Below are 25,861 nucleotides of genomic sequence, written 5' to 3' on the forward strand. Positions count from 1 at the left end.
GGAACATGATTGGAGGTGGGGAAAGGTGGGATAATAATGCTCCCTAGAGTCTGCTATCTTGTGTCTGAGGAACCCAAGGGAAAGGATTCTAGAGAGCAAAAGTTAGGTGAGCTTGTTGTAGAATCTTTTCTGGTTTTACAGAAGAAAGGATTATTGTAGCTCTGGAGGAAAGAGCTACCCCTGAGGACAGGAAAGTGATGGTATTTGGGAGAATATGGGGCCAAATGAAGAGGAAAATATTTAGGAGAAACGCATGAAGAAATGTCCCTGGGATTACTTTCAGTTTTTCTTTAACACAATTATAACTGTGCCTGAACTTCTGTATAGAGAATTTCACCTTGGTTCATGCCCTGAAGTCTAATCTAATCCAGTCACCTTGACATCTGTCCCAGAGACTCTTTTTTCCTTTCCTTTAATCTTTCCCTTTGTGTGTTTGACTCTTTTTGCCAGCGCTGGAGCAGTATTCCCTCCTGAAGGTGGGTAATGATATCCCTTTCCTATGCCCATCCTGTTTGCTGCAAAGAATTTCCCCTTCCTCACCCTCTCCTGTTGTGCAGTGTTGGCTGATCTTTGTGGTTCTTGGCTGTTTGGCATTCATTGGGGGTCCAAAGCCCCTGAAGCCACACAGCATGACTTAGGAGGCTGGATATTTCTCTGGAGCATGTTAATGACTGGGGAGGGTATTGGAGAGAGCTTTGTGGTTGGCCATGCCTTAAAGGCAGCTGCAAGGAAGTAGATCCCAAATCTGATGACTTCTCTTTCCTCATTCAGTCAGCTATTGAAAGACCTGGACAGCTGCAATAATGATCCGGTGGCTGTGGCTAATTGCTTTGTAGAAAGGGTAAGAACAGAATTCAACATGGTTTATCAAATGATATAATATACATAAAGCTCTTTGCAGACCTTAAAATTTCATGTTAATGTTGTTGATGATGATGGCAGTGATGATGGCGATGATGATGTGATGTCAGTGGTGGTGATGATGATGATGATGGTGATGGTGATGATGATGATGATGGTGGTGATGGTGATGGTGGTGATATAAGTGATGGTGGTCGGGCAGCTGCAGCTAGGGTGCAGTGATAAAATACTGGACTTGGAGTCAGGAAAACATGAGTTCAAGTTTGGCCTTAGACATTTATTAATTTTGGGCAAGTCAGTTGACTTGCTTGTGCCTCAGTTTCTTCATCTATAAAATGAAGATAATAATAGCAACCACTTCTCAAGGTTATTGTGAGGATAAAATAAGGTAATATTTATAATATTATATAGCACTTTAAAGTGCTATATAAATGTTCCTATTAATAATATCATTACTCCTCCTCCTCCTCCTCCTTCTCCTACCTATACCACACTACTGGGGAACTGAGAGTGACCATAACTTTTGGTCATAGGCTGCTAAGGGGACTGTTTGTAATCTTAGGGAAAATCGCACTCTCTTCTATGAAGAAGAAAGGCATAGTATGGATGAACTGGGAATGGGGGACCAAAGGCTCTTGGAATTTGGATGAGGTGAAGTACACTGGGAGGGTCTCAGAAGTAGCTGGGTATGTCTACATTTACAGTCATATTAGAAAATCCTCTTTTCTCCCTTTCCTCAGAGCCAAGAATTTGACATTTATACCCAATACTGCAACAACTATCCAAAGTAAGTAACTCCAGGATGCAAGGGGCAGGGAGAGCTGAGGAATAACAAAACTAGTACCATTTTCCTGTCTAGCACTTCTCCCTATGATTTCATCACTTAGTGATGTTTTCCTTCTCCTTATAGCTCAGTAGCAGCCCTAACTGAGTGCATGAGAGACAAACACCAGGCCAAGTTTTTCCGGGACCGACAAGAGGTCTTACAGCACTCACTGCCCCTGGGTTCTTTTTTGCTGAAGCCGGTCCAAAGAATTCTCAAGTACCACCTTCTTCTCCAGGTAACCTGTCCTTGGGGACTGGGGGGAAGGCAGCGCTTAGGTAGGCAGCAAGATTCTCAGGAGAGAGATTAGGAACTTGACATTCTCTGTCTCCTCTATAGGAAATTGCCAAGCATTTTGATCAGGAGGAAGATGGCTTTGAGATGGTTGAAGATGCAATTGATACCATGACTTGTGTGGCTTGGTACATCAACGACATGAAGAGGAAGCATGAGCATGCTGTCCGACTCCAGGTGCCTGGGCAGCTGGAAGGGAGGAAGGGTGGTCAGAAGGGAGAAAGGTCAGAGGTGAGAGGTGAGCCAAGGCAGTTGGTCCTTTTAGGGGAGGAAAGTGGTCAAAGCTTTACAAAAATGATCTAAGCAGAGAGAAGCAGGCCACACGCTGGTCCTGTGTTTGTCCTTCATTCCCAAAGAGTTCAATGACATCAGGGAGGTGATACCAGGACATGCCAATGGATTGAAGTGAGGGAAGACTGGACAAGGTCACCTGCCTCACTTTCCCTCCAGAGCCATCTGGGACAAGTGGCAAGATCCAGATCGGGATGACTGGAGGTGGTCCTGGATGCAATTGAGAGACTTAGGCTTTTTTAAGCTAAGATCTTCAAAAGGTCTCAGTTTGACTGAAGCTACATCCATTCAGTGATTAAGATTAGGTAAAAAATGATACAGAGAGTAGCCTCTTTTACCTGGTCCAAAGACAAAATCAATCCGAGAGGGGAAGACCCCCTGGGTTTCTGGCCAAAACAGAAAGAATTGCTATTTTCATTCAATCTGAGTGATCAGAACTCAAACAATGTCAAATGGGGCTTGGCTTGAGTCGTATTGTTGGGCAATCGGTGAGAGCTGGAGTGATTTAAATTCAAGACATATTCTGAGTTCTTAAACCTCAAGGTATCTTGGGTCCTGAAGTTCATGTATGTGCCAATATCTTTACATGCTAGTCATGAAAAATCATTTTGCATGGTAATGATACAGCTGAGTTAGGAAGGCCCAAGTTTGAATCCTGCTTAAGAAACTAGCTGTTTGAAGGATGGTGGTCCTGGATGTTCTCCATCTTCAGTGAAAAAGGGCAAACAAAGTGTAGATGTATATTGCATATATGTGTGATTATAGATATTGATGTATATGTATGTATGTATATCACATATACATGTGCACACCACATATATGTGGTTAATTGTAGCCTTCTTGGGAGGTGGCAGGGGAAAAAGGAGAAAAAATAAAGTACAAACTGCACAGCAGAGAACAAAAGAAAATTTACAAGGAAGCAAAGAAAAGATGGACAATTCTGAACATAATAGGTAGTATTTATTATATAAACTTTCTTGAAATGAAAATACATTGTTTAATATTTTAATTCTTCTTTTATGTTGTCTGTGCACATGGCAATTATTTTTTTTTTTTCTTTTTTCTTTTTCTATTTGGTATGTAAGTTTAAATAAAAGAAACTAGCTATATGACCCTGGGCAAATCACTTAAACTTGCTTAGCCTTAATTTCTTGATTTAAAATATATGTGTGTGTGGGGTGTTAATTATAGCTCCTTCCTCCGAGGATTTTGGTGAGAGATCAAATGAGATAATATTTGTAAAGTGTTTTGCAAACTTTAAAAATATGGAAATGCCAGCAGTTATTATTATTATGCTATTATTGTTGTCATGATGATAGACCACACCTAGTTATTTCCTCTACCTCAGAGCCTGACTGTGGCTTCTGAGTCCTGCTATAAGGGGAGAGCTGGACTCTTTCCTCTTGCCCTGATTTTACAACTCTGTCCAACCTGCTGGAGATAAAAAGACCTTTAGAATCTGATGTGTATATCTCTCATTGGCAGGAAATCCAGTCACTCCTGATCAATTGGAAGGGACCAGACTTGACAACATATGGAGAGCTGGTCTTGGAAGGCACTTTCCGAGTGCATCGTGTGCGGAATGAGAGGACTTTCTTTCTCTTTGACAAGGCGTTGTTCATAACTAAAAAGAGAGGAGACCACTTCGTCTACAAGGGTCACATCCCGGTAACCAGGTTTTTCCCTTCCTCCTAATGTAGGCTAGGACTTCTCATCTGTCTTCTGGTAGGAACTTTAACTATTTTCCTACTTCAGAGGGTCCCTGTGTCCATTTGAGAGCCATCTCTGTTGTAGCTCTGATTCTCTTCATGTCTCTAGCCTTGGAATGTAGCCTGCAGACTTTTCCATAATTTATAAGACTTTTTAGGTTGGTTTGATCCTCTTCCTAGAATCTGACCTGTTTTTTTCTTTCTCCTTCCCTGGACCTTCCATAGTGCTCCTCTTTGATGTTAATTGAGAGCACCAAAGACTCTCTGTGTTTCACCGTCACTCACTACAAGCACAGCAAGCAGCAATATAGCATCCAGGTAAGGAAGGAAAGGCAGGAGTATCTTGCAACCCAAGGGCCAGTGTCAAGTTGGAGGAATGGGAGAGATGATCTTTTCAGGGCTCAGAGGGGCATTGTGCATCTTGGAACTGGTTCCTATTTCCCAGGTATCCCTTTCCCTTGGGTTTTTTTCAGGCCAAAACTGCAGAAGAGAAGCGTTCATGGACTCATCACATTAAGAGATTGATCTTAGAGAATCACCATGCTACTATCCCCCAAAAGGTGAGAAAAGCAGAGAGGACTCTAGGGCTTCTTGCTCTCTGTGGGAAGGAAGCATTGTGGTCACTGCCTTAAGAAGTTGCTGTAACTTTCTTGTGGTAAAGGATCTTGTGAGATTGAGTTGGAAGATGACAGATGAGTTCAGTTATCCCTTGAGTTGGGGTGTGGTATCCTCATAATCTGAAAAATTTGCACAAAACTTTTTGGCCCTCCCTTCATCCTAGAGAAGAAGGCTGAATTTTTTTTTCTTTTATGAGGTAGTTACAGTCCCTTATTGGAAAAATTGGGTTAAATATTTGGTCAGAGGTATAGTGTGTGTATTTCTAAATTTCCAAGCATTTTCTGTGTCATCTGTGGCTCCCCCAAAACTCCCCCCCAAATTCCCATTTTATAGTAATTGCTTAGTCTGACTTTTGAATATTGAAACTACAATAGAGGAAGTCATGATGTGGAGGGGATAACTTTAAATGTTTGAAACCTTGGCAAAGTGTTGAGCAGTCTTTTAAGATTGGTCAACCACATGTGTAAAATTGTGGCAGCTCTTTTTGTAGTGGCAAAAAACTGGAAACTTGAGTGGATGCCCATCAGTTGGAGAATGGCTAAATAAATTATGGTACATGAATGCAATGGAATATTATTGTTCTATAAGAAATTATCAGCTGCATGATTTCAGAGAAACCTGGAAAGACTTACATGAATTGATGCTAAGTGAAGTGAGTAGAACCAGGAGACCATTATACATAGGAATAGCAAGATTATACAATGATCAATTCTGATGAACGTGGCTCTTTTCAACAATGAGGTGATTCAGGCCAGTTCCAATGATTTTATGATGAAGAGAGCCATTTACACCCAGAGAGTTCTGTGGGGACTCAGTGTGCATCACAACACAGCATTTTCACTCTTTTTTATTGTTTGCTTGCATTTTATTTTCTTTCTCGTTTTTTTCCTTTTTGAACTGATTTTTCTTGTTGTGTATAGAATTGTATCTGTTTAGCATATATTAGATTACTTATCCTCTAGGGGAGGGTATGGGGAAAAGGGAAAGAAAAATTTGGAACACAAGGTTTTGCAAGGGTGAATGTTGAAAATTATCTATGCATATGTTTTGAAAACAAAAAAAGACTGGCCAAATAGTATTGTGGCAGATGTTTGGAAATAACTTAGTCCTTTTCCTTTTATCCCAGGCTAAGGAAGCCATCTTGGAAATGGACTCCTATTGTAAGTAACTTGATTGTCTTGTTCCTAAATGTGTCTATCAGTTTATCTACATATACTATGGGCAACCTTCACCTCCATCTCTTGTTCCCTGACTTGACCTGTGCCTCTCTATCCCATACTGTTCAGAAGAGCAACCTTAGACAGGAGAAAGAAGTCAAAGAAACTTAATAGCAATGTGAGCTTCTTGTTAGGAATAGGTGGATGATATGGCCAGCCTGCCACCTTCTGAAAGGCACTGATTTTGGGAAATGAGAAGGGACATTAGAAATATCTATGATACTGAGACTGAGGGAAAAGGGGTAAAAAAGAGATTGGATTGTATGGAGAGTCTAGAAACTAGAGATAGCAGGGGGGGAAATGAAGTGTTTATATTTTATTTATAGATCCCAATCGCTACCGGTACAGTCCAGAGAGGTTAAAAAAAGCTTGGTCTTCCCAGGATGACATGCCCGCTCAAGTGCGTCAGTATCGGCGACAATCTGGTAAGGAAAAGATTATATGTGAAAGTCATAGTGCTAGCCAAGCAGGCTAGAAGATGGATGGATGGATGGATGGATGGATGAAAGAAATTAAAAGGCATTTATTCAGTACTTACTATGCATCAGGTGCAGTGCTAAATGTCACAAATAGAAAAAAGGGAGTCAGTGCTGTCAAGAAGCTTACCCTCTTGAGAGAATTGAGAGAAACAAGAGAGAAAGTTCAGCTACAGGACACAGATGGAAAGGCACAAAAGTTAATATGACTTTTAAGCACTATCACTACTGACCTGTTCCAGCCTTGACCTTGGCCATGGCTGCTGAGATCTTTGTAACTAAATATTGAGAGTTGTTGCTCTGTTTTCCTCCCACCAAAATAAAATGTAATCAAGTTGACAGTTAAGAAGATCATTCCCCCTCATGTACCTTTGCTCTTATAGGCCCGGAGGCAAAAAGCACAATTGGAGTAGAATAAAAATCAATAGATTTAAGTTCTAGTACTGCCCCTACCATCCACGAGCTATACATAGATCCTTATCCATAAAGTGGTGATGCCCATAATTTCTTTCCAACTTTAACATTCTGCAATTCTAATTTACCTTCTCTCCTCATGGAGCTGGGCAAGCTCCATTATTTACTCTTTGAGCTTAGCACTCCCATATTTCTGGGCCTCTTCATAGCAAACTTGCAAGCTAAAGTATCTCCCGGGCAAAACAAGACCAGCTGTCTGACATCACTGTTGGTCCCTGGCCCACTTCTGGAATGGCAGGGCATTTAAAGGGACTGAGACAAGCAAGTCAGACTTCCTAAAGTGGCACCAAATCGAGACAAGAAATATTTACTTTGGATGTTGGAGGGCTGGGGATTGGAAATTCCATTATCCCTTTGGATTATTCTCTGCCTGGGACTGTGTTCCATTGGTTCATTTGAATAAATAGTCTCTTTGAGAACTTGTGTCTGCTTTTTCTGTCTGTTCACAGTATTCCTCCAACTATTCCCTCCTCCAAAAAAATCAGTGATACTGTAGTGTCAGGGTTGGATTTGGCAGTTTCTTGTTCTGTCTATTTAGCTCTGTGTGTATGTGTGTGTGTGTGTGTGTGTGTGTGTGTGTGTGTGTGTGTGAGTGTGTGTGAGAGAGAGAGAGAGAGAGAGAGAGAAAGAGAAAGAGAAAATGAATGCACACTTTTTTTCTTCCTTTCTTGGTTTCTACTCTCAACTCTTCTTAGTCAGAGCTCAGGGACAGAGCTGGCTCAGGCAGGGGTCTCACTCGATTTTTCCACTTGATGGCAGATCAGACATTAGCTTGCCTTAAAAGATAATTGGATCCAAAATTTCTGGAATGAGCAAGATACAGATCTTGATTTCATTTTCTTTTTGTTTTATTATAGCTTTTTATTTACAAGTTATATGCATGGGTAATTTACAGCATTGACAATTGCCAAACCTTTGTTCTAATTTTTCCCCTCATTCACTCCACCCCCTCCCCAAGATGGCAGGTTGACCAATACATGTTAAGTATGTTAAAGTAAAAATTAAATACAATCTAAGTATACATGTCTTAACAGTTATTTTGCTGTACAGAAAGAATCAGACTTTGAAATAGTGTACAATTAACCTGTGAAGGAATTGATTTCATTTTCAACTTTTATGAGGCTCTAACTAGTCTCTGCACAATCCACAAATGCTCATATATCCTCTTCATGATATCTGTATTTGGCCTTTGGGTTTTATTCCTCTTTGGAACCCCATTACTATTGGCAATTTTCTTTTTCTTTTATTGAGACTCCACAGTAGAATTTGCTTGGCTTTTGGAGCAAGTACCAAGTGCTAAAGTGCTGGCCTTGGAATTAGGAAGAACCGATTCCTCTAGAAGATGTGAGGGCTAGGCAAATGGGATTGTGCTAATAATTTTTTTCCTTTTCATATTTGCATTTTGCAATGTCCAATTCAGTAAATAAGAGTAACCTCCAGAACCATATGGTTATGTGATGTACAGAGCCTCACTGAGTTTATCAGATATAAGACTTAAAATGTGCTAATAATTTTGCCTTAAAGAACATGGAATTGAAAGAAATAATGATTTTGAGGTAAAATGAGGAATTCTATGGTTGGAACACTTATCTGGCCAGTCAACCCAGACAAGAAGAAGTGGAATTCAGTTCCCATTCGGGCTGCCCTAGCAATATTGGCAAACATTTTAAAAATTTGACCAAGGACTAAAGATTCTTTTCGTATACCTTGGAAGGGAGGTTTCACATCATCTCCATTTTTTCAGTCATGGACAGAGATCTGTGACTGACCCTATGTTCCCCAATAAGAACATCTCCAGATGAGCTACAAGTGTGTCTCATAAGGAGGAATAGAGGTTTGCCTTGGACCTGGAACCCTGTTGTGCCAAATTCTGTAGGAATGGGTTGAGATGTATATGGAAGCTAGTCTTTGTGTTACTATGGAAAGCTTGTTCAGGCCATAAAGATTCGGAGAGAAGAGGGAGGATGGGGACTTCAAGCTGGTGAGAGGGGCAGATGGCATGGTAAGCTTAGGGCTAACACTGGGCAGAATTCATTTCCTTGGATTGTGGCTGACTGTACCAAATGTACTTAACTCTCCAGAGCCAACCAAGCAGCTTCTCAAGCAGCTTAACGAGAAAGGTGAGTATTCAGTGTTGCAGCCATTCTCCTCCTGGGCTGGGGGGTGTGGGGAGAAGCAGAGAAATCCCCGCTGGGGGCATGGTGCCAGAGAATTAGGCACAGGCTCTCTCAGCACCCTGGGAGGGGAGAGGAGGCCAGCAGGAGCACAGATTGCCAGAGGACAGGTTTATGAGCCAAACTCCTCCGGCTTTTGGTCTCTGCTTTTCCATTGGGACCCTGAGCAGGTTCCTAAGCCCAGTTACAGAGCCTCTGCTGCTTCATCTGTTTAAAAGAGCTAACAGTTGTTTGCTACTAAAGAACTATTCTTGTTCATAATGAGAAGTGGGTGGCCCATGCTCCCGACTTCCCTGAGAGGAGCTCCTGGCTTGACTGCTCTGCTCTGGATCCCTCTCATTGATTCTACTTCCTATCAGTAGTTTCACTGGGATGAAGCCCCCTATGGGGGCCCCCAGCTCCTCCCCTCAGTTGCTAGACTTCCGGATTCTGGAAGGGGGTCATTCTCCTGGCTTACCTCATCTCTTTTTTTCCCTCCCATGTTTTGGGGATCTGATGATGGGGACAGCATCAAGGGCATCGGGTGTCAAGGTAAGGCCAGTGAGTGGCCTCGAGATGGGATACAGGATGGAGCAGGGGATTGGCCTTCAGGTGGGTCTTCTCCTATTTCCCCACCACCGTTTCCCCCCCCCCCCCCCCCCATGCCTTTAAGCTGTTACTTCTCCTATTTCCCCACCACCGTTTTCCCTTTCCATGATTATCCCATTGCCAAGTGTCTTCCGGGCTCTGATTCGGCTTCTCCCCTATCTCAGTCCTCCCTCTGAGGCTGTAAAATGCTGTGCTTGGGGCTAAGGCTCCCAAGCTTTATGAGAATCTCCCCTGGGTCCTCTCCCCCTCTCCCCCAGCTTCTCTCCACTTGTTCTCCTCTGCCTGTCCCGGCCCCAGACTGGGGCCCCGTGGGACAGACCAGTCACCCCCACTTCCATTGGGATGAACCCCCCCAAAGCTGAGAAATTGGGAGGTAGTAGAGATTCCAGGTTACCGGAAGGCTGTGTTTGTACCTTAAACAGCATGCAGGGAGCGCAGGAGCCCTCCTGGACTTTGGGCAGCTGCCCCTTACAGGGGAGCAGCAGTCTGAAGCCGAAGAGGCTGCCCAGGAGGAAGAGGAGGAGGAGGAGGAGGAAGTGGTGGAGGAAGAGCAGGCCCTTCAGAAGGCCTCTCTGGAGGAGCTGACTGGGAGCGATGGCAGCAAGAAGGGGGCCAGGGCTGAGCCACAAGGTTCAGAGGAAGAGGAGGAGGAGGAGGAGGAGGAGGAGGAGGAGGAGGAGAGTCTGGTGGGAGCTGAGCAGGTAGCCGACTTTGCCAGCTCCCTGCTGGCTGCCCTCCACTGCTGGCACTATCGAGCCAACGCTTTGTTTTTCTCCCGGGGCGCTATGGTGAGGTGATCTCTGATCTCCCTTCCTCTGCATGTTCCCAATGCACAGTGAATGTCTGCCTCAGAATTCCTGCCCTGCCCTTCCCTCTCCCCGCTCCCAGCTTGGGTTCTTTCTGTCTCAATAATCAATGCGCCTATCTCCTGTTTGACCCGGGTGAGCTCCCAGCATGCTCTGCTTTGCCGCCTGGGTTAATCTCATGCACTTCTCCATAAACAAGACTAACAGGCAAGGGGTGGTCTGGGTTGAAATGGGGGAGAGAAGGGATTATAGATTGCCAGGGGGGCGTTTAAAAAAGGGTTTTTTTTTTTTTTTTTTTTTAATCTTCTTTAAAGACAAATTTTCTGGAGCAAAAGCTCAGGGACTATTTGCATCTCTAGGTTTCCTGATTCAGTTCAGTCCCAGAACTCGGGTCCAGAAGCTGAAATTCTAGCTTCAGCCCAGGCACTTGGTAGTTCAGAAAGGTGCCGGCTGATGTAGGGGTCCCCCCCAAAACCCACCCACTAAGTTAGCTCTCTCATTTCCCTCTCTATATACCAGGTTTAGGTGTTGACTCTGTCTATTTGTTGGATCCAGGTTAAAGGTCAGGATGAATATGAAGTGGGCAAAGGCTATAAAAGGCCTAGTGGCCAGTCTTTAACTAGTCCTGAGAAGCGCATGAGCTTTGAGTCTGTCTCTTCCCTGCCGGAGGTGAGTACCTGGTGATGAAATGAGAAGATGGGCCTGGGTAGGGACACTGGTGTTAGAGGAAGCACCATAAAGGTTTTATCGGGCTCCTTGGAGGTGACCTCCCAACCAACCACTAGGAAGCACAGTATATTTTTTTCACCTTCATCATTGAGATGTCATTGACCTTGGAGAACTATCAGGGATCTCTCCAGCTTTCTGGCTTAGACTAAATAAATATGTATTAAATGGGTGTCCTGTACAAGACACGGCTGGGATGATTTATTATTTTTGTTGTTGTTTTTGCTGAGGCAGTTGGGGTTAAGTGACTTGCCCAGGGTCACACAGCTAGAAGGTGTTAAGTGTCCAAGGTCAGATTTGAACTCGGGTCCTCCTGACTTCAAGGCTGGTGCTCTATCCACTGTGCCAAATAGCAGCCCCTTGCTGGGATGATTTTTAAGAACGTAGGTTGACCTCTAACCTATTATCTACCCAGGAAGAATTGGTGCTCAGAGAACATGGCCAAATCTCCAGCTCATACATACTGGATAGGATTTTAAGCTTGGGTCTTTTTTAACTATTCCATCCTGGAGATTTTGAAGTGACAGGGGAGGTTGATGAAATTTTTTATATGACCTCCACAGCTTTGAGGTGTAGTAGAGACTTCTATCCTAAGCCCCCGTTCTGTTGAGTCCTAGTAGTAAAAGTGCAGAATGGTGAAGGCTTTAGTGAACTATGAATGAATAAAGACCTACTAAATGGCTAAAAAAGTCCCCTTCACCTTGACGAAGGCTGTCAAGACTTGAGTATGGAAATTAGTTATGTACTACATGTTGAGACTAATAGGTGTGGGTGGAATGCCATTACTCAGGCCTCCACTTTCCCACTTTAATAGTCTCACCTGGGAGTTTGGAAGCACGTGTCCAGGTTCCTGGCTGTAAAGCCCATCTATCTCACCCAGCTTTCCCCAAAGTATCAGCCCTCCCTCACCACTTTTGCGACCATGATCTCTTTACTCCTGTCCCGTCAGTTATTGTATATAAGGTCTGTCCCTGGGCAATGAGAAGGCCAGGTTACTCCTCCCTTAACATCCTCTTGAAAATAGCTCATGTTTCTTTCAGGCTGAACCAATTGCAGAACCTGAAGACGGGCCAGGGCTATTTTCAGCCACAGAAGACAATAGTGAAGAGATGATGCAGTCAGACAAAGAATCACCATCTATCTTGGAACAGCACCAAGAGGTGCTAGATTCTGACCATCCAGTCAAAGTGGTTGACCATGTCGTTGCTGAGAGCACAGAAGACCTTAAAAACCTCAGCAGTGAGGAAGAGGAGGAAGTGACGGTCCCAGAGCCAGAGAGCATCCTACCCACTTCCGTGCTGGACCAGGCTAGCATCATTGCTGAAAGATTTGTCAGCACCTTCTCCCAGCGCAACAGCCTGGCTATGGAGGAAGGCAAAGCCAGTGGCTTTTTGACCCCAAGGCTAGTTAGTCGGAGTAGCAGTGTCCGGAGCCTGGATGGCATTGAGAAGGGGCCAGCTGTCCCCTGCAACGCCACAGACTCACTCAGCTCCTTGACACCCCTAGAAGCAGGGGTGCCTGAAGGGGGAGTGCCCTCGGAGAACACTTCCACCCTCAATAGGTCTGTGCCCCCAAGCCCCAGCTGCCCAGGAGAACCTGAAAGGGTCTTTAACAAGAAGGAGGACTTGCTTTCCACCCGAGACAGACTGCTACTTGACAAGATCAAGAGTTACTATGAAAATGCAGAGCACCACGATGCCGGCTTTAGCATCCGGCGCCGGGAGAGTCTTTCCTACATTCCTAAGGGCTTGGTAAGGAACTCTGTGTTTAGGTTCAATAGCCTTCCTAGGCCAGAACCTAAACCTGTGGCTCCTGTTGGGCACAAAAGACTCGATGGTTCCCGATCTGCCTCTTGGATGCTTTTTGATCTCCCCGGACCAGGCCAGGTTAATTCTAGGGATCCTCCCCCCATCACTGATGCTGAATTCCGCCCATCATCAGAAATAGTGAAGATGTGGGAAGGAATGGAGTCCTCTGGGGATATCTGCAAGAATCCAGCAGTGAGGAACAAGGAGACAGGCCTGAACCAGGAGAATGGCTTTGACCTGCATGAGCCATTATTCATCCTGGAGGAGCATGAGCTGGGAGCTATCACTGAGGAGCCAGGTGGGCACTCCCTAGAGGGCATCTCCCTTACTGATAGTCCTGGCTCTGCCCAGCTTGCCAGGGAGCTAAAGGAACTGGTAAAGGAGTTGAGTGGCAGAGATGAAGAGCTTCCAACTCCACTGCACCCTCACATCATGCAGCTCTCTCACATGATGGATAGGGATTTGACTGAGCGTGTCAAGAACAAGGTCTACCAGCTGGCTCGTCAGTACAGCCTCAGGATCAAGAGCCATAAGTCTACAATGTCTCAGCGAAAAAAGGTAGATTCAAAGCAAGAGAAGAATCTGACTTTGCCCCACTTGCAGGAGGAGCTACGAGCGCTATCTCGCAAAGGTACAGGAATGGAATTTATAGGAGGGACAATTGTCTGCCAGCTGACAGTTGCTACCTACTTATGAGAGAGAATAATCCTTAAGGAGATTTGGGAAATATAAACTGCTGTTGGTGGTTGTAGGGCTAGAATGGCCTTTATTTTCTCTTAGTACAGATGGGAAAAAAAAGAAGGGAATTGTATCAGCAATTGGTCAAAGCCCCCAGAAAAGTGCCTTATTCAAACAAAGTGTAATAGAAAGCACACTGGGTTCAGTCAGAAGACTTGTGTTTTAGTGCTGATTCAACCCTTCCAAGCAGTGTGATGTGGATAAGTCATATTTCTCCAATCCTCATTTTCCCTATTTATAAAATGGCTATAATACTTTACTCTTTGGGGGCTGCTTTGACAAAATTGCTTTGTAAACTTTAGAGTGTAAGCCTTTATATATAGACGTAAGCTATTATGATAATATTGACCAGCAAACTGCTGAACAAAGAGAAATTGGGGAATGGGGATGGGAGTTTTTACACACACATACACACACACACACACACACACACACACACAATCCATGGGGAAAAGCTCTTGTATCAACTTAGTTTCTTATCTTTTTATACTACATTCTCCACTGCCCTCCTCTTCCCCTCACTTTCCTTATCATAAGACTCTTTTATTTTGTCAAAGGATATATGGGAATGATAAAAGAATAATATGAAACATTAAAACAACTAGCCTACATATGTATTTGACAATCATCAATCAGATCATCCCTCTAATAACTAGCAATGAAAATCTCATTCTCTTATTTCTCTGTCTTACTTGAGACTCATTTTGTTGTTCTTTTCCCCCTAGGTAAAATGAAGCCATTACTGTCCCTCTCCAATAATGAACAAGTAATGTTCTTAGAACATAGTCCCTCCAAGTCCACCTCAGCAAAGGAGAAATCTCCTCGACGCTTTTATGGTTCTCCTGGAGGCTGGCCCTCGAATCGCAGTCCCCTCAGTCCTATTGACACAGAAACTTTCCATTGGCCAGATGTTCGTGAGCTCTGTTCAAAGTACGCTTCCCACGATGAGGCTTCTCAGACTGGACGGGGCCAGCGCCCAGGCCCTTCTGTCAACCGGAGCCTCTCCGTGCCGGAGAATATCATGGAGCCAGCCCCTGCAGGGAAGATGAGTCGCTGCTGCAGCCTCAGTACCAACACCAGTCGAGGAAGCCAAGAGATAAGCCAGCCCCAGCCTCCCAAGGATCTCTTTTCACATGGCTCCTCCCAGACCCAAGGGCAGCACGTAGAGGAAGACTTGCACCTCACAGCAGACTTGACCCTGGAGAACAATCGGCGAGTCATTGTCTTGGAGAAGGGACTGCCTGCGCCGGCAGGGGAAGAAGAACAGGAGAGCCATGTGCGGGTGCAGTCCCCCACCTCCCAGGAAAAGCTCCCCTCGAAGGCAGGGCCAGAACGCTGCAAGGCTTACCAGGAATCGGAGGAGTTCAGCTGTCAAGAAGAGGGGGGCCACACTCCACATGTGGGCCAAGGGGATATGGCGGATATGGGCCAACAGGGCCGGGTGAGAAACCTGAGGGAAAAATTTCAGACTTTGAACTCAAATGGTTGAATTGGGCTCCTTGGGAACGACAAGGGGCCGTGTTGCTGAGCAGAGAACAGCTCCACTTTGTCTGGTGGCCTTCTCAGCCTTCTCTACCCGCAGCCCAACTCCTCTTAAGCCTCGACTTCCTAAATCTGCCTGCTTCCTCCGGCTTGTGTGGAGTAAACCCGGGGATCTTCTCTCTGTCTCTCTTCTCCCTTCTAGGTAGGCACTGGTGCTGGGTACCTTGGGTACCTTGGGCACCTGCTGCCTCGCTCTTTGGACTGAAAAGTTCCCCGCAGGTTGAGCCCTTTGTTGTGCCAACAGGACCTGACTCCACGCTGTTAACAGTGAGAAGTGAGGCCTGTGGGGGCTATTTTCCTTTTTGTGTTTTCTCTTTTGGTAGAAGGCCAAATATTTAAACTTACTTCTCTCCAGGGAGAGGGGCCCACAGGCTGGGGTCTGCAGCTTGCCAGTCACTGCCAGGCTGAAGAGTAAATCCAGAAGAAAAATGTGAGGTGACTCAGGAGGAGTTTCTTTATTAAATGCTTCCATTTCCAAGTCAGAAAAGAGAAGTCTGGGACTTGAACAATAATTTATTACTTTACATCCTGTGGGTTGTGTATGTGTGTATGTTTGTGTATATGTTTTTTTGTTTATTTTCTTCTTCCCCTTTCCTATTTTTAAGAATGTAATTGACTCAGTCCAGGTACTTTTGAGGGTTGTTTTGCTGACCCAATGGTTGTTTCTAATGTACATACATTTTATCCCTTGCCAATGGTGCAATAACCACTGCTGACCAGCCAACCCCGTCTCCTGCCTCGTTATTAGCAAACAGAAGATGTACCAGTTGAGAGTTGGGAATTATTGCCTCAGAGCTTGGGACAACAGGCCTGGTGTTGCCTTACCTCTGGGGCCACACCCTTCCATTCTCTGGGGAGGGAAATGTTCTGGAGAATCGAGGGCACTGGGATGAATAGAGAACTTGTCCTCTGTAATCCTCTGCACCGTCGCGCAGTTCCCTCTTTGAGCTGATGGAATTCCCTTTTTCAAAAAGTGATTCCCTCTCCCCTCATTCTGATATTAGGTCTTGGAGCTGTACAGAGCAAGCAGAGTGTAGAAGAACTAACCTTGAGAAAATACTTAGTGAGATGTTTACTGTGAAAAATGTCTCAACATATAGGTAGGGGTCTTTTGTGCCAAATATATTCCTTTCCAACTTCCTGTCTCCATCTTCACCAGCCAGGTGAGCTAAGGGCACTATTCTCATTGTCAGTGTTGTTCCTGCCTCATGAGTATTGTGTCTAGTAGGGAAGGATAACTATATATATATATATATATATATATATACATATATATATATATATATATGTATATATATATATATATGTATTATTTTAAAATTGTTTAAATGTTAGGATAAGAAATATGTGGACAAAGCGCTAAGTAGGACAATGATTATTGATAAGGGAATCATGGAAATTGGCTTTTGAATTGAGCATCGAAAGAACATAGATGGAGTTGACATTTCAGACAGAAACATGGGGGAATGCAAGCAAAGGCATTAGGGATGACGGTAGGAGGGTGCCTGAACCAAATGGGAACAAATAGCTAGAAAGGTCATATGAGAGAACACTGGGAAGACCTCAGATTGCTGAATGCTAAGAGAAGAATCTTAAACTTCACTAGTTAAAGTAACAGGAATACACAAGAATTTTAAGCAGAGAAAGGATATGACTAGATCTATGCATAAAGAAGATTGATCTGAAAATTGTATGAGAGTGGATTGGAGGGGATAGGAATACCATTTGAGAAGCAATTTAGGAGTATGGAAATGTGGGCCTTTCTTAGGTGGAAAAAAAATTGAGAAAAATGGTGGAATAAGTGGGGAATTTATAGACAATGGTGGTGGGAAGAGAGAGAAGCAAAATACCAAGGACTATCAGAGACTCATCTTTCATGATCAGATTTTTTTGTGTGAAATTAGAGAACTTTGAGATTTGGAGGAAGAATTTTCTGTAGACATGCTGTTTGGGGGGTACTAACACATCCAGCTAGTGATCATAGATCTAGAACTGGAAAATTTCAGAGGACATCTTATTTTAAAGATGTAACTGAGGTCAAAGGGGATTAAATAATGTACCAAGATTACACAGGTAGTATTAGAAAAATTTGAACTAAGGCTCCTAGCCTTGGTGTAGCAGTTGGAATTGTATTAGAGCTTGGGAGAAGTTGGAATGAGTGATTCACCATAGGAAAGAGTGATATCATCACAATATAAAGGGAATATAAGAGGAGTGAATCATTTTAAGAGATGAGGAATAAACTAGCACAAAGGATAGGGAAGGAGTAGATAGAACTAAGGTCAGATAGCATCTCTGAAGCCAAGGGAGTGGAGTATACATAACAAGAAATTGGTTAACAGTGTTAAATGTTTTAAGAAAGTCAAGGTAGAGAGCTGAGAGTAGACCACTGGATTGAGGTAAGGAAGTTATTGATGATCTTTGAAAGTACGTTCTCAGATGAGTTCTGGAGCAAGACTTAATTGGCCACCAAGTTTGAGGATAAAGTGTGTGCTGAAAGTAAATGCGTTAGGGAAAGTTGTTTTCCCAAGAAATTTGGCTATGAAGGGAAGAAAAAAGATAGGAGGGTAAGTAGCTAAAATGGTTGAAGGACAAAAGGAAAGCTTTTTCAGGTTGGAGGAGAAAGTGTCGTTGGAAAAAAGATGGAATACTTAAGAGGGGATTACTGGAGAAAAGTCTTGGAGGTGAATTTGAATGGAATCAAGGATGAAGGTAATTACTGTTTGAAGACTAGACAGAGCATCTTTAGCTGTCTGAAGCATAATGAGGGCTCTGAGGAAAGCATTTCTATATGATAGTAAGAGGAGATAAGATTGGATAAGTAGGGGACAAGATATAGATGACCTTAAATTCTAGGCAGAAAAGTTTGGATATTTTCCTACAGATAATGGGAAATAGAGATTTTTTTTTTTTAAATAAAGAAATATAGAAAAATCGCTTAGGGTGGTAAGGCATATTAGGAGATGCAGTGGATATAGCTTTGAAACTGGAATCAAGACCCAAGTTCAAATTCTAATTGCACAGTGTCAACCTCAGACATTTTTAAACAATGTGACCATGGGCAAGTAAGTGAACTTCTCTGCCTCATTTTCCTCATCTGTACAATCTCTACAGTACAATCTAATACAATATCATGGAGATAATAATATCATCTATTAGGGGTTTGTGAAGATAAAATAAGATTTTTATAAAGTGCTTTCTACATGCTGTAAAGTGAAGTAATGACTACACTATTGTGTAGTAGGAAGGAACTCGATTTGGAGTCAGTAAATCTGATTCAGATTTTCTGAGCCCAGCTCCCCTTATATGGCCTCTGTAAAAATGAGATTAAATGAGGTGCTCTTTACTGCCATAAATTTACGTGTCTCCAAAGTATTCCCTTCCTGATGAGTTTTATCCATATCTTTCCCCCACTGTGAACCAGTTTCACCTTGGCTAGTTTTTCCTCATTCAAAACATTTATGGAAGTATTGGAAGCAGGTTAAAAACAGGGTAACTTGAGATTGCAGAGCCATAGTAAGAGCAGAGTAAGGACTTTGCCCATAAACCTTTCCTGTCTGGCAACATTTTTCAGAATTTGTGCTTCATTCATATGGCTTTTCAAGCACCACTTCCATGCTACTCCCAGCTTCAGACTGAAATTTGGCCTTCTAAGGCTTTCCCCTAGAGAATGAATGAATTTTCCAAGTAGCTAAAAACTTCTTTAAGGACCAAAACAATTTTGTTTGGATTATTTTGGATAGAAATCTTTTAGAAATATAAATCTACTTCACAGTATACTGAGTATAATTTTTTGAATAATTGAAGATCACCATTATGAATACTAGTTATTGTACTATATAATATGGTAGATACTGTTTGGGCTAATTGAGTTGTATTAGGGGATTTTTTTTTTCCAATACTGAAAAGCTTCAAATTGCTATAGGTTTTTAAGCTCGTTTTTTTTTTTTTTTTTTTTTTTAAGTCTCCCATTTGTCAGCTTTTTCTTCTCACTGTTCTTAATCTATCTCATTACAGCAGTCCTTCTAGCTTCTGATTTTTGTTAATTTGCTTTAGCCTTAGAATTCAGGTAAATAAGTAATGTTATAACTGTTCCAAAAAAAGAAGAGTAAACCAAATTTGGATAAAAATCTGAGGGGTTCTCCTGTTGATGAAAGGCATTAACTGTAGGTGGGCTTGACACCTTAGCTGTCCAGAGGGCCAGCTCTTACTCCTTTCTGCTTTTCCATCACATTTGCAGATTTAGAGAAAGATGACCATTAGCCAAGCATCTTAGAAATAAAGGTGGCCTCCACATGACCTGTGGAATCACTGTCATTCCCTTATTTGAAATTTTTCTAAGTGACTTTAGGTGGCCCCATAAAATTGGAATATGTCTAACTTGGTGGGGGAGATGAGAGAAGAGAAAAAGTACATATTTCTGCAATTTATTATTGAGCTTCTAATTGTACAGAGGCCATTGATATTGCCTCCACTACTTGTCAGACTCCACTAGTAGTATAGTACAAAACACTGAGTTCTTCCTTCTTGTTTTGCTCTCATGCCTGACCAATCCCTTTCCCCAATTCAGAAGGGTAAAGGGAACCATTCAAAACCACGAAACAATAGAGGAGATCAGGGAGTCATTAGTTTATTAGAAAAATTATTAAATGAGTTGGGAAGCTCTTCCCAAGCAAAACTCGGGTTTGATTTTCCTCTCTGGACAGTGGAAGCACATTTGAGCAGATAGAGATCAGCGCCCAGCTGGCTGGAGGGTCTGTTGCTCATTGGGCTCCACCATTCTCAGGGCCCCCCTCACACCCTCCATCCACCCTCCCTGAGTTCTCTCATCCATTGTACAAAGCTGTATGATGAGCTGTCATTTCCTCCTCCTTCCTTATTCTTGTATTGTTTCCAGGAACCCTTTTGGGTTCTTTGAGCCTGGCAGAAAAGCAGAATGATTTAGAGCAGATATCAGCCTTGTTCACATAGCTCCTGTGACAGAATACCAAATGGGGAACTGCAGGCCTCTCCCTGATTCACACAGGCCCAGCCCAGGACCAACATCTAGGTGAGGGGAGCAAGGAATAGGTGGTAAATGAGAATCAACTGCGCCACTCCCTCAAAAAACCATTCTGGGGAGAAGAAAAGCCTGTTGAGCTAATAGGAACAGGGGTATGAACCTGGTATAAGAAATGGACAAAAGAAAAAGACCACAAAGTAGAAAATGTAAGAAAAAGTAAGAAAAAATTTAAATGAAGCTCAGTCCCATTGGTGTATGAGCTAGCCCATAATGAGTGAATTGTCCTGCAGTTTCAGCCCAGTTCTGTCTCCTCTTCTAGGGGGTCAGGATGATAGAGATGAAAAGCAATAGAAGATGGCATTTTACATACCCAAAATGAGCTAACTGCCCCATGAATTCTGAGATGAGGGATGGGATATTTCTCTCTCCTGAATATGCCTTTTGTTTGAGGTAGCATGGAATGGGGAAAATAATAGTTTATGGCATTCTCCCTGCTACCCATTCCAGCCAAGGTAACTCCTTAAAAACACTCCCATGGAAATGTTGAGGAAAGCTGCTCTCAGAAGCTACTTTGTAGCTTCCTGACTAGAGCCAGTTTTTGTAGATGCTAAATGCTGCCTCACTTTTTTTGGCCAAGTAGGTGCCCTTCCACTTCCTATGCCCCTGAATGCTGCACATCAGAGACACAATATTAGGTGGCCAAGAGAGTTGGAATTAAAGAGATCAGATCACTGTCACTGATCTAGGGTCTAAAGAGGACTCTTACTTCCTGAAATGGACTCGCTCTGGGGAAGACAGTCTCCATTAAGCAACTTCCCATATTCTTTGATCAATAATCGCTCCTATAATGGGTCCCACATGAAATCTACCTTGAGGTAGTGCCAGAGCAAAAGGACAGAAGCATACAGCTTTCCTGTATGATGCCTTCTCTATGATTACTGGCCAGGGTTAATGTGAGAAGGGAGAACTTGAGCGGTGGCTTCTGAGTACTGATGGATACAGCTTGAGCTGCTGCTGCTCAATACCCACAGTACTGTTCCAGAAGAGCCCTCACCTTTTCACAAGGGATTTCAAGTTACTCTAGTTCCCTTTCTTCCATAAGACAGTGGAGATAGAGACTGTGGTCCTCTCACTGGTCCTGTGAGAATGTGGATGCTTTCCGCTTCAGGCTCTGGGCCCTCATCCACTTATTCTTCCCCTTGGGGAAATGTTTCCATGTTCTTGTTCCTTGAGCCTGCCCCCTCCACCTCATCACTGGCTCCTTTCCTTCCTGACAAAACATCACTTCGAGTTGTGTTGTTCTCAGAGCGGAGCAATGGAAAGGGAGACTTATAAAATGCAGTCTCTGGCCTCTGGGAAGGGCCCTGATCCTCTGTAAGGAGGATTTTCTTGGGAGACTACAAGATGTACAGATCTCATATTTATCTGTGAGCAGAGGGGGAGGATGAACTCTGCATCCTTGTGTCTCCTTCAGGACTCAAGGCCTTGCCCTTCTGAAAGAAGTTCCTCTGAAGTGGATGAATGGATGCATGTACCACTTCTGGGTGCTTACCTCCTCACAGGGCTCAACTCTAGTATGAGGTGGTATTATAGCTACATGTAATGATTATTTACCTTTGGTGATCAATGACACTTCTTTCCCTTGGCACTGGGATTCTCAACCTCTGTCTTGGAAAGGTGAAATGCTCTGGGCTTCCTGCTAATCTGGTACCTTTCGAGGGTACCAGCTGGATAGGAAGAGGGAGTGCAATGGGGGCTTCAGCTCTGGAGTGTTCTCTGGGTCCCTATGGCTGCTGTCTATCTGGAGCCTGGAGAACTTGTACTTTTACTTCCTTGAGGGCTCCAGACAGAAGGAAGAAAGGCCCTGAATCTGAGTTACATACTTAAGTATTGCTACTGGATTGGTCTGCTGATGAGGTTTAAAAACTCAGAGCAGAAGCAGAGTCAGAGACTCCAGTTAGTCTCTTCTCTCAGGGCTTGAGAGGTGAGAGCTCTAACCATTTTAAAAGAGCTCTCTTGTCCCTTCTTCCTGCAACCCAAGCAATGGGTAGTGATTTGGGCAGACTGCTGGCAATTAGTTGTACAGTTCAAGAAGGACTCCCAGAAGACTGGCCTTAGGGGAAGTAGCATTGTGGGGAGAGAAGTGGATGGCACTGGAGGCAGAAGTCCCATCTCTTAGGGGAGCCTAGGGACTCATATGGTATACATGGTTTTGTAACCTTTAACCTGTCATCCATTGATTCTGAATGTCCTTGAGCTACAAGGTGCTTATCCTGGGAAAGAGAGACCCCTGACTGAAGGAGATGGGCAGCTTACCTCCCCTCTTTTAAGTGCACCATTGAAAGGGTAAATGGGTCTGAGAGAGCAGTCCAACTAAAGGTTGCTTAGGAGAAAGTGGAAGAAGAAAATAGGATATAAGGCTGATAAAAGCCTTCATTTTAGAGGAGAGAGTGGGACCAGTGAATTCACACACAGCTCTAGGACACAGGCTAAAAGTGATTAAGGTGTAGGGAAGGGCTTGCTTCTCTGGGCATGTCTCAAATAAAAAAACAATAACAAACCTCTCTCCTACCTCAGCGATTTCCCAAGCTGGGCAGTGGAGTGATATTGAGAGGAGAGAAAAGCAGGCCCAGCTTAACTTAGAAGGGAAAGTGATAGTGGTCAGGGAGTCTCCATGCAGTCCTAGCTATTCACTCAAATGTGGGCTCCAGCATGAGATGAGGTGAAAGCCCCCCATGTGATTCTGTTAGTGCTGACAGGGACTGGGATCCCTCTCCAGGCTGTTCTGGGGCAGTCCAGTTTATTCCTTTCCTCAAGCCTGGGCTGAGACTGATCTGAGTCCCTCGGACCACACGGAGTGGGCTATAGACACAGGCTGGGTCTATGGGGTCAGGGGAAAAGCATGGGCCAAGGGTTTGAAGAAGAGATTGGCTGGGGGCCAATGGGTTGTGGCTGAGGTAAAGCATCCTGCCTGGACAGTGGGGTTGGGGGATTAAGGAGGGGAATGATGGTTGGCCTGGGCTGGGGGCCTCTGCACTGAATAACCGGAGCAGAATCAATGTTGTCCAATGGGGCGGGGGCCCAAGGCGGACCCCTCACCTCTCTTTCACCTGCCCCCATCCCACAAAGGTGTAAGGAAGGAGCTATTTCTTTTTGGGGAAGAAGCTGAATCTCTTCTCCTTGTCCTTCTTTCCAAAGCTGGTGTCTGTGCTGGCGATGGAAGGTAGGGGGAGGCTCTGGGCCTTCACTTGGATGCTTTGGGACTCGGTGATAGCGGTGCTCACGCCCTGAAGCCAGGAGAGCATTTCTTCCTGTGGAAGGGGAGAGAGAAGAGGGAACTAAAGTTAAGTATCCACACACCCTAGAGAGAGGGTATGTCATAACTCCAGCTGTAAACAGACTACGTCAGCACTGTGATCCTCACTGAATGCTGCTATGGCTGAATGTCAGTATGAAGTTATAGAGTAATAACTAACCCAGTGATTTCTGGGCAGAAAGTGCCAGAGGCTTTATATCAATTAGTGTGTGCATGTGTGCACATGCACATAAGAAGTATCACACACACATAATTAAGGGCAGCTCTGTGCTCAAAGGAGTAGCATAATGCTACCTTCTCGGGAAGTAATTATGCTTTTTCTATTCTGAACTTACCTCGTCCTTGCCGTGGAAAAGCCATTCACTGCCGTTACTCAACCTGGAATGAGAAAGTTTTTTGTGCTGTGGTTGCCCCTCGGATTCCTCAGTAGAAATCAAGCAAGAAACTAATTCATATCTTTTCAGAACTCCATAGCCCCATTTCTCTCAGACTTCTACCTCACAGCAGCCCCTACACCTGCAGGGGCCTTAGGCCATTTCGGCCCTAGGACCTTTCAAGTGGGATCTTTGAGGGTTGGATCAGTCCTAAGACTATAATTTAAGGCTAGCTAAAAGTAAACTGAAGCCCTCCTTGGAGGCTCCAACATCTGCATACCCCAGCCTGGTGGGGCTGTGAACTCAATCTCAACTTTTCAGTCTTCTTGGGGGTTTAGGGATAGTATTCTTGGGGATTAAGAGGGAAAGATTGAGATTTATATCCTCTTCCCATTGTTCCAGGGACTGAGAATGAGAGGAGCTAAAAATGTTAGTAAACTAGCAGGGTTCACCTCAGCCAGAAAACCCTATGCTCTTTGGCCCTAGATGAGGATCCTCACATATAGCCATGCTCCTCTCAGCTAGCACCTTGTTTGATTTACCAGCTGCTTCCACCCACAAGAACTCTATACTAACTTTGAAGAGATATTCTAAGTCTTGAACCCAGAATTCAGGGTAGATGAATAGATGGTTCCTGCCTCAGCCTCCCACATGACTTCACCTCAACTTGAAGACATGCTTCTTCTTCTTATAGTCAGCTGCAACTTCACAAATGGCATGCCTCAGACCCAGAGGCTCCTCTCCATGGTATGGCACCCCCATGGCCAAATTCTTAGCATCCTTGTAGAATGTCAACTCGTTATTTCTGAGCACACAGTACAGGTTGTTCCAGGACCTGAAAATGAGAAAAAGAGAATTTCTGGTTACTCCTGGGCCCAGATGCAAATTCTTAACAATAATTTTTATGTTAAAATAACATTTAAAAAAAAATCTCATTTCAATCTCACAACAGCACTGCAAGGCAAGGAGATTATGCTCATTGGACAAAGTCATTAAAGCACAGAAGCAAAAAGTTTCATCTAAGTCCTATAGTAAATTAGTGGCAGACTAGAACTTGGGGCTCATAATACCATAATGCCCTACAACGCTTTAGTTTTCAGGATGATTTCTCATAGCTAAACTCAGATGATTCTCACATTTTCCCTGTGAGTGGTGCAGGTATGTTATTCCCATTAAAGAGATGAGGAAATTGAGGTTTAAGCCATTAAATGATTTGTTCAAGGTCACAAAATAATTGTTTAAGTCTAAGGAACTCCACCTGCACATCTGCTACCTACGGGCCTGGCCCACTGTCTACTTCACCATCACTCAGAATTATACTGCCTTCAAGAACCTAAACTGAAATTCCTCTCTCTGACCACAATTTCCTGTTCTTTTAATTCTCACTATAAAAGCCGATTAGACATCACATCTTTTGACTTCCTATTGTGAAAGACTTCTACGCTGACTTTCCTCATTTGGGGACTGTGACTTCCACCACCACACCATGGGACCTGCTCTCTTATAGCATCTTAGAGTTTATTTCCTGAAGACTCCCAGCCTGCAACTAAGTAAGGATAATGTGTCCCTTACCTGGAAAAGGCACATTTGATTCAGAATGCTTCTCTACTCCTGAGCTGAACCAAGCTAAATTGATCCCAAGTCACTTTGATCAGATCAGGGAAATTCTGCCCTTCTAGGTCTTAGAAGATTCATTTTACTACTTGTAAGGCTTGGGAATATGGCAAACTTCAGAACCAGGCCCTGATGAATAGTCACAACTGTTTGATAACTGTTGCTAGAGGCTCTTGGACCTGCTAAAAAGTACCGGCCATAAGAAGGACCTTTGAAGAGCACAGGTTGACTGGGAGCTGGTTCTATATAATAAGGAAAAGGGTACATGTGTCTTTAGGACCCTAGTACAGGCATTCTAAACTTTTTTGTGCCATGGACCTCTCTGGCATTCTGGTGAAGCTTATGGGCCTCTTCTCAATAATATTTTAAAATGTATAAAACAATCAAGTTCACAGACCTCTGCTAGGGAA

General features: G+C 43.8%; 2 protein-coding genes across 8 annotated transcripts in view; one reads left to right on the forward strand and one right to left on the reverse strand.

Moving 5' to 3' along the window:
* The window catches only part of PLEKHG3 (pleckstrin homology and RhoGEF domain containing G3), a 55,167-nt gene extending 39,065 nt beyond the window's left edge, over positions 1–16,102 (forward strand). For 2 of the 5 annotated variants that reach the window (XM_031952720.1, XM_031952717.1), the window contains exons 4-18: positions 772–841; positions 1,602–1,648; positions 1,772–1,922; positions 2,024–2,155; positions 3,755–3,937; positions 4,204–4,296; positions 4,452–4,538; positions 5,723–5,756; positions 6,140–6,238; positions 8,845–8,883; positions 9,446–9,528; positions 9,948–10,313; positions 10,887–11,000; positions 12,098–13,496; positions 14,329–15,092. In XM_031952720.1, coding sequence (XP_031808580.1) covers positions 772–841; positions 1,602–1,648; positions 1,772–1,922; positions 2,024–2,155; positions 3,755–3,937; positions 4,204–4,296; positions 4,452–4,538; positions 5,723–5,756; positions 6,140–6,238; positions 8,845–8,883; positions 9,446–9,528; positions 9,948–10,313; positions 10,887–11,000; positions 12,098–13,496; positions 14,329–15,092 — 3,661 coding nt within the window. Of the gene's footprint in view, positions 1–771; positions 842–1,601; positions 1,649–1,771; positions 1,923–2,023; positions 2,156–3,754; positions 3,938–4,203; positions 4,297–4,451; positions 4,539–5,722; positions 5,757–6,139; positions 6,239–8,844; positions 8,884–9,445; positions 9,529–9,947; positions 10,314–10,886; positions 11,001–12,097; positions 13,497–14,328 lie in introns of all 5 variants that reach the window. The other 3 variants (XM_031952718.1, XM_031952719.1, XM_012548721.3) reach the window with 3 other exon arrangements.
* Positions 16,103–19,759: 3,657 nt separating this feature from the next.
* The window catches only part of SPTB (spectrin beta, erythrocytic), a 166,026-nt gene continuing 159,924 nt past the window's right edge, over positions 19,760–25,861 (reverse strand). For all 3 annotated transcript variants that reach the window (XM_031952714.1, XM_023502855.2, XM_031952716.1), the window contains exons 34-36: positions 24,499–24,672; positions 23,799–23,841; positions 19,760–23,458 (exon numbers count right to left, since the gene is read on the reverse strand). In XM_031952714.1, the coding sequence (XP_031808574.1) occupies positions 23,291–23,458; positions 23,799–23,841; positions 24,499–24,672 (385 nt within the window). In that variant the 3' untranslated portion in view covers positions 19,760–23,290. The remainder of the gene's footprint in view (positions 23,459–23,798; positions 23,842–24,498; positions 24,673–25,861) is intronic.

The sequence above is a fragment of the Sarcophilus harrisii genome, chromosome 2 (assembly GCF_902635505.1).
Source record: "Sarcophilus harrisii chromosome 2, mSarHar1.11, whole genome shotgun sequence".
NCBI lineage: Eukaryota > Metazoa > Chordata > Mammalia > Dasyuromorphia > Dasyuridae > Sarcophilus > Sarcophilus harrisii.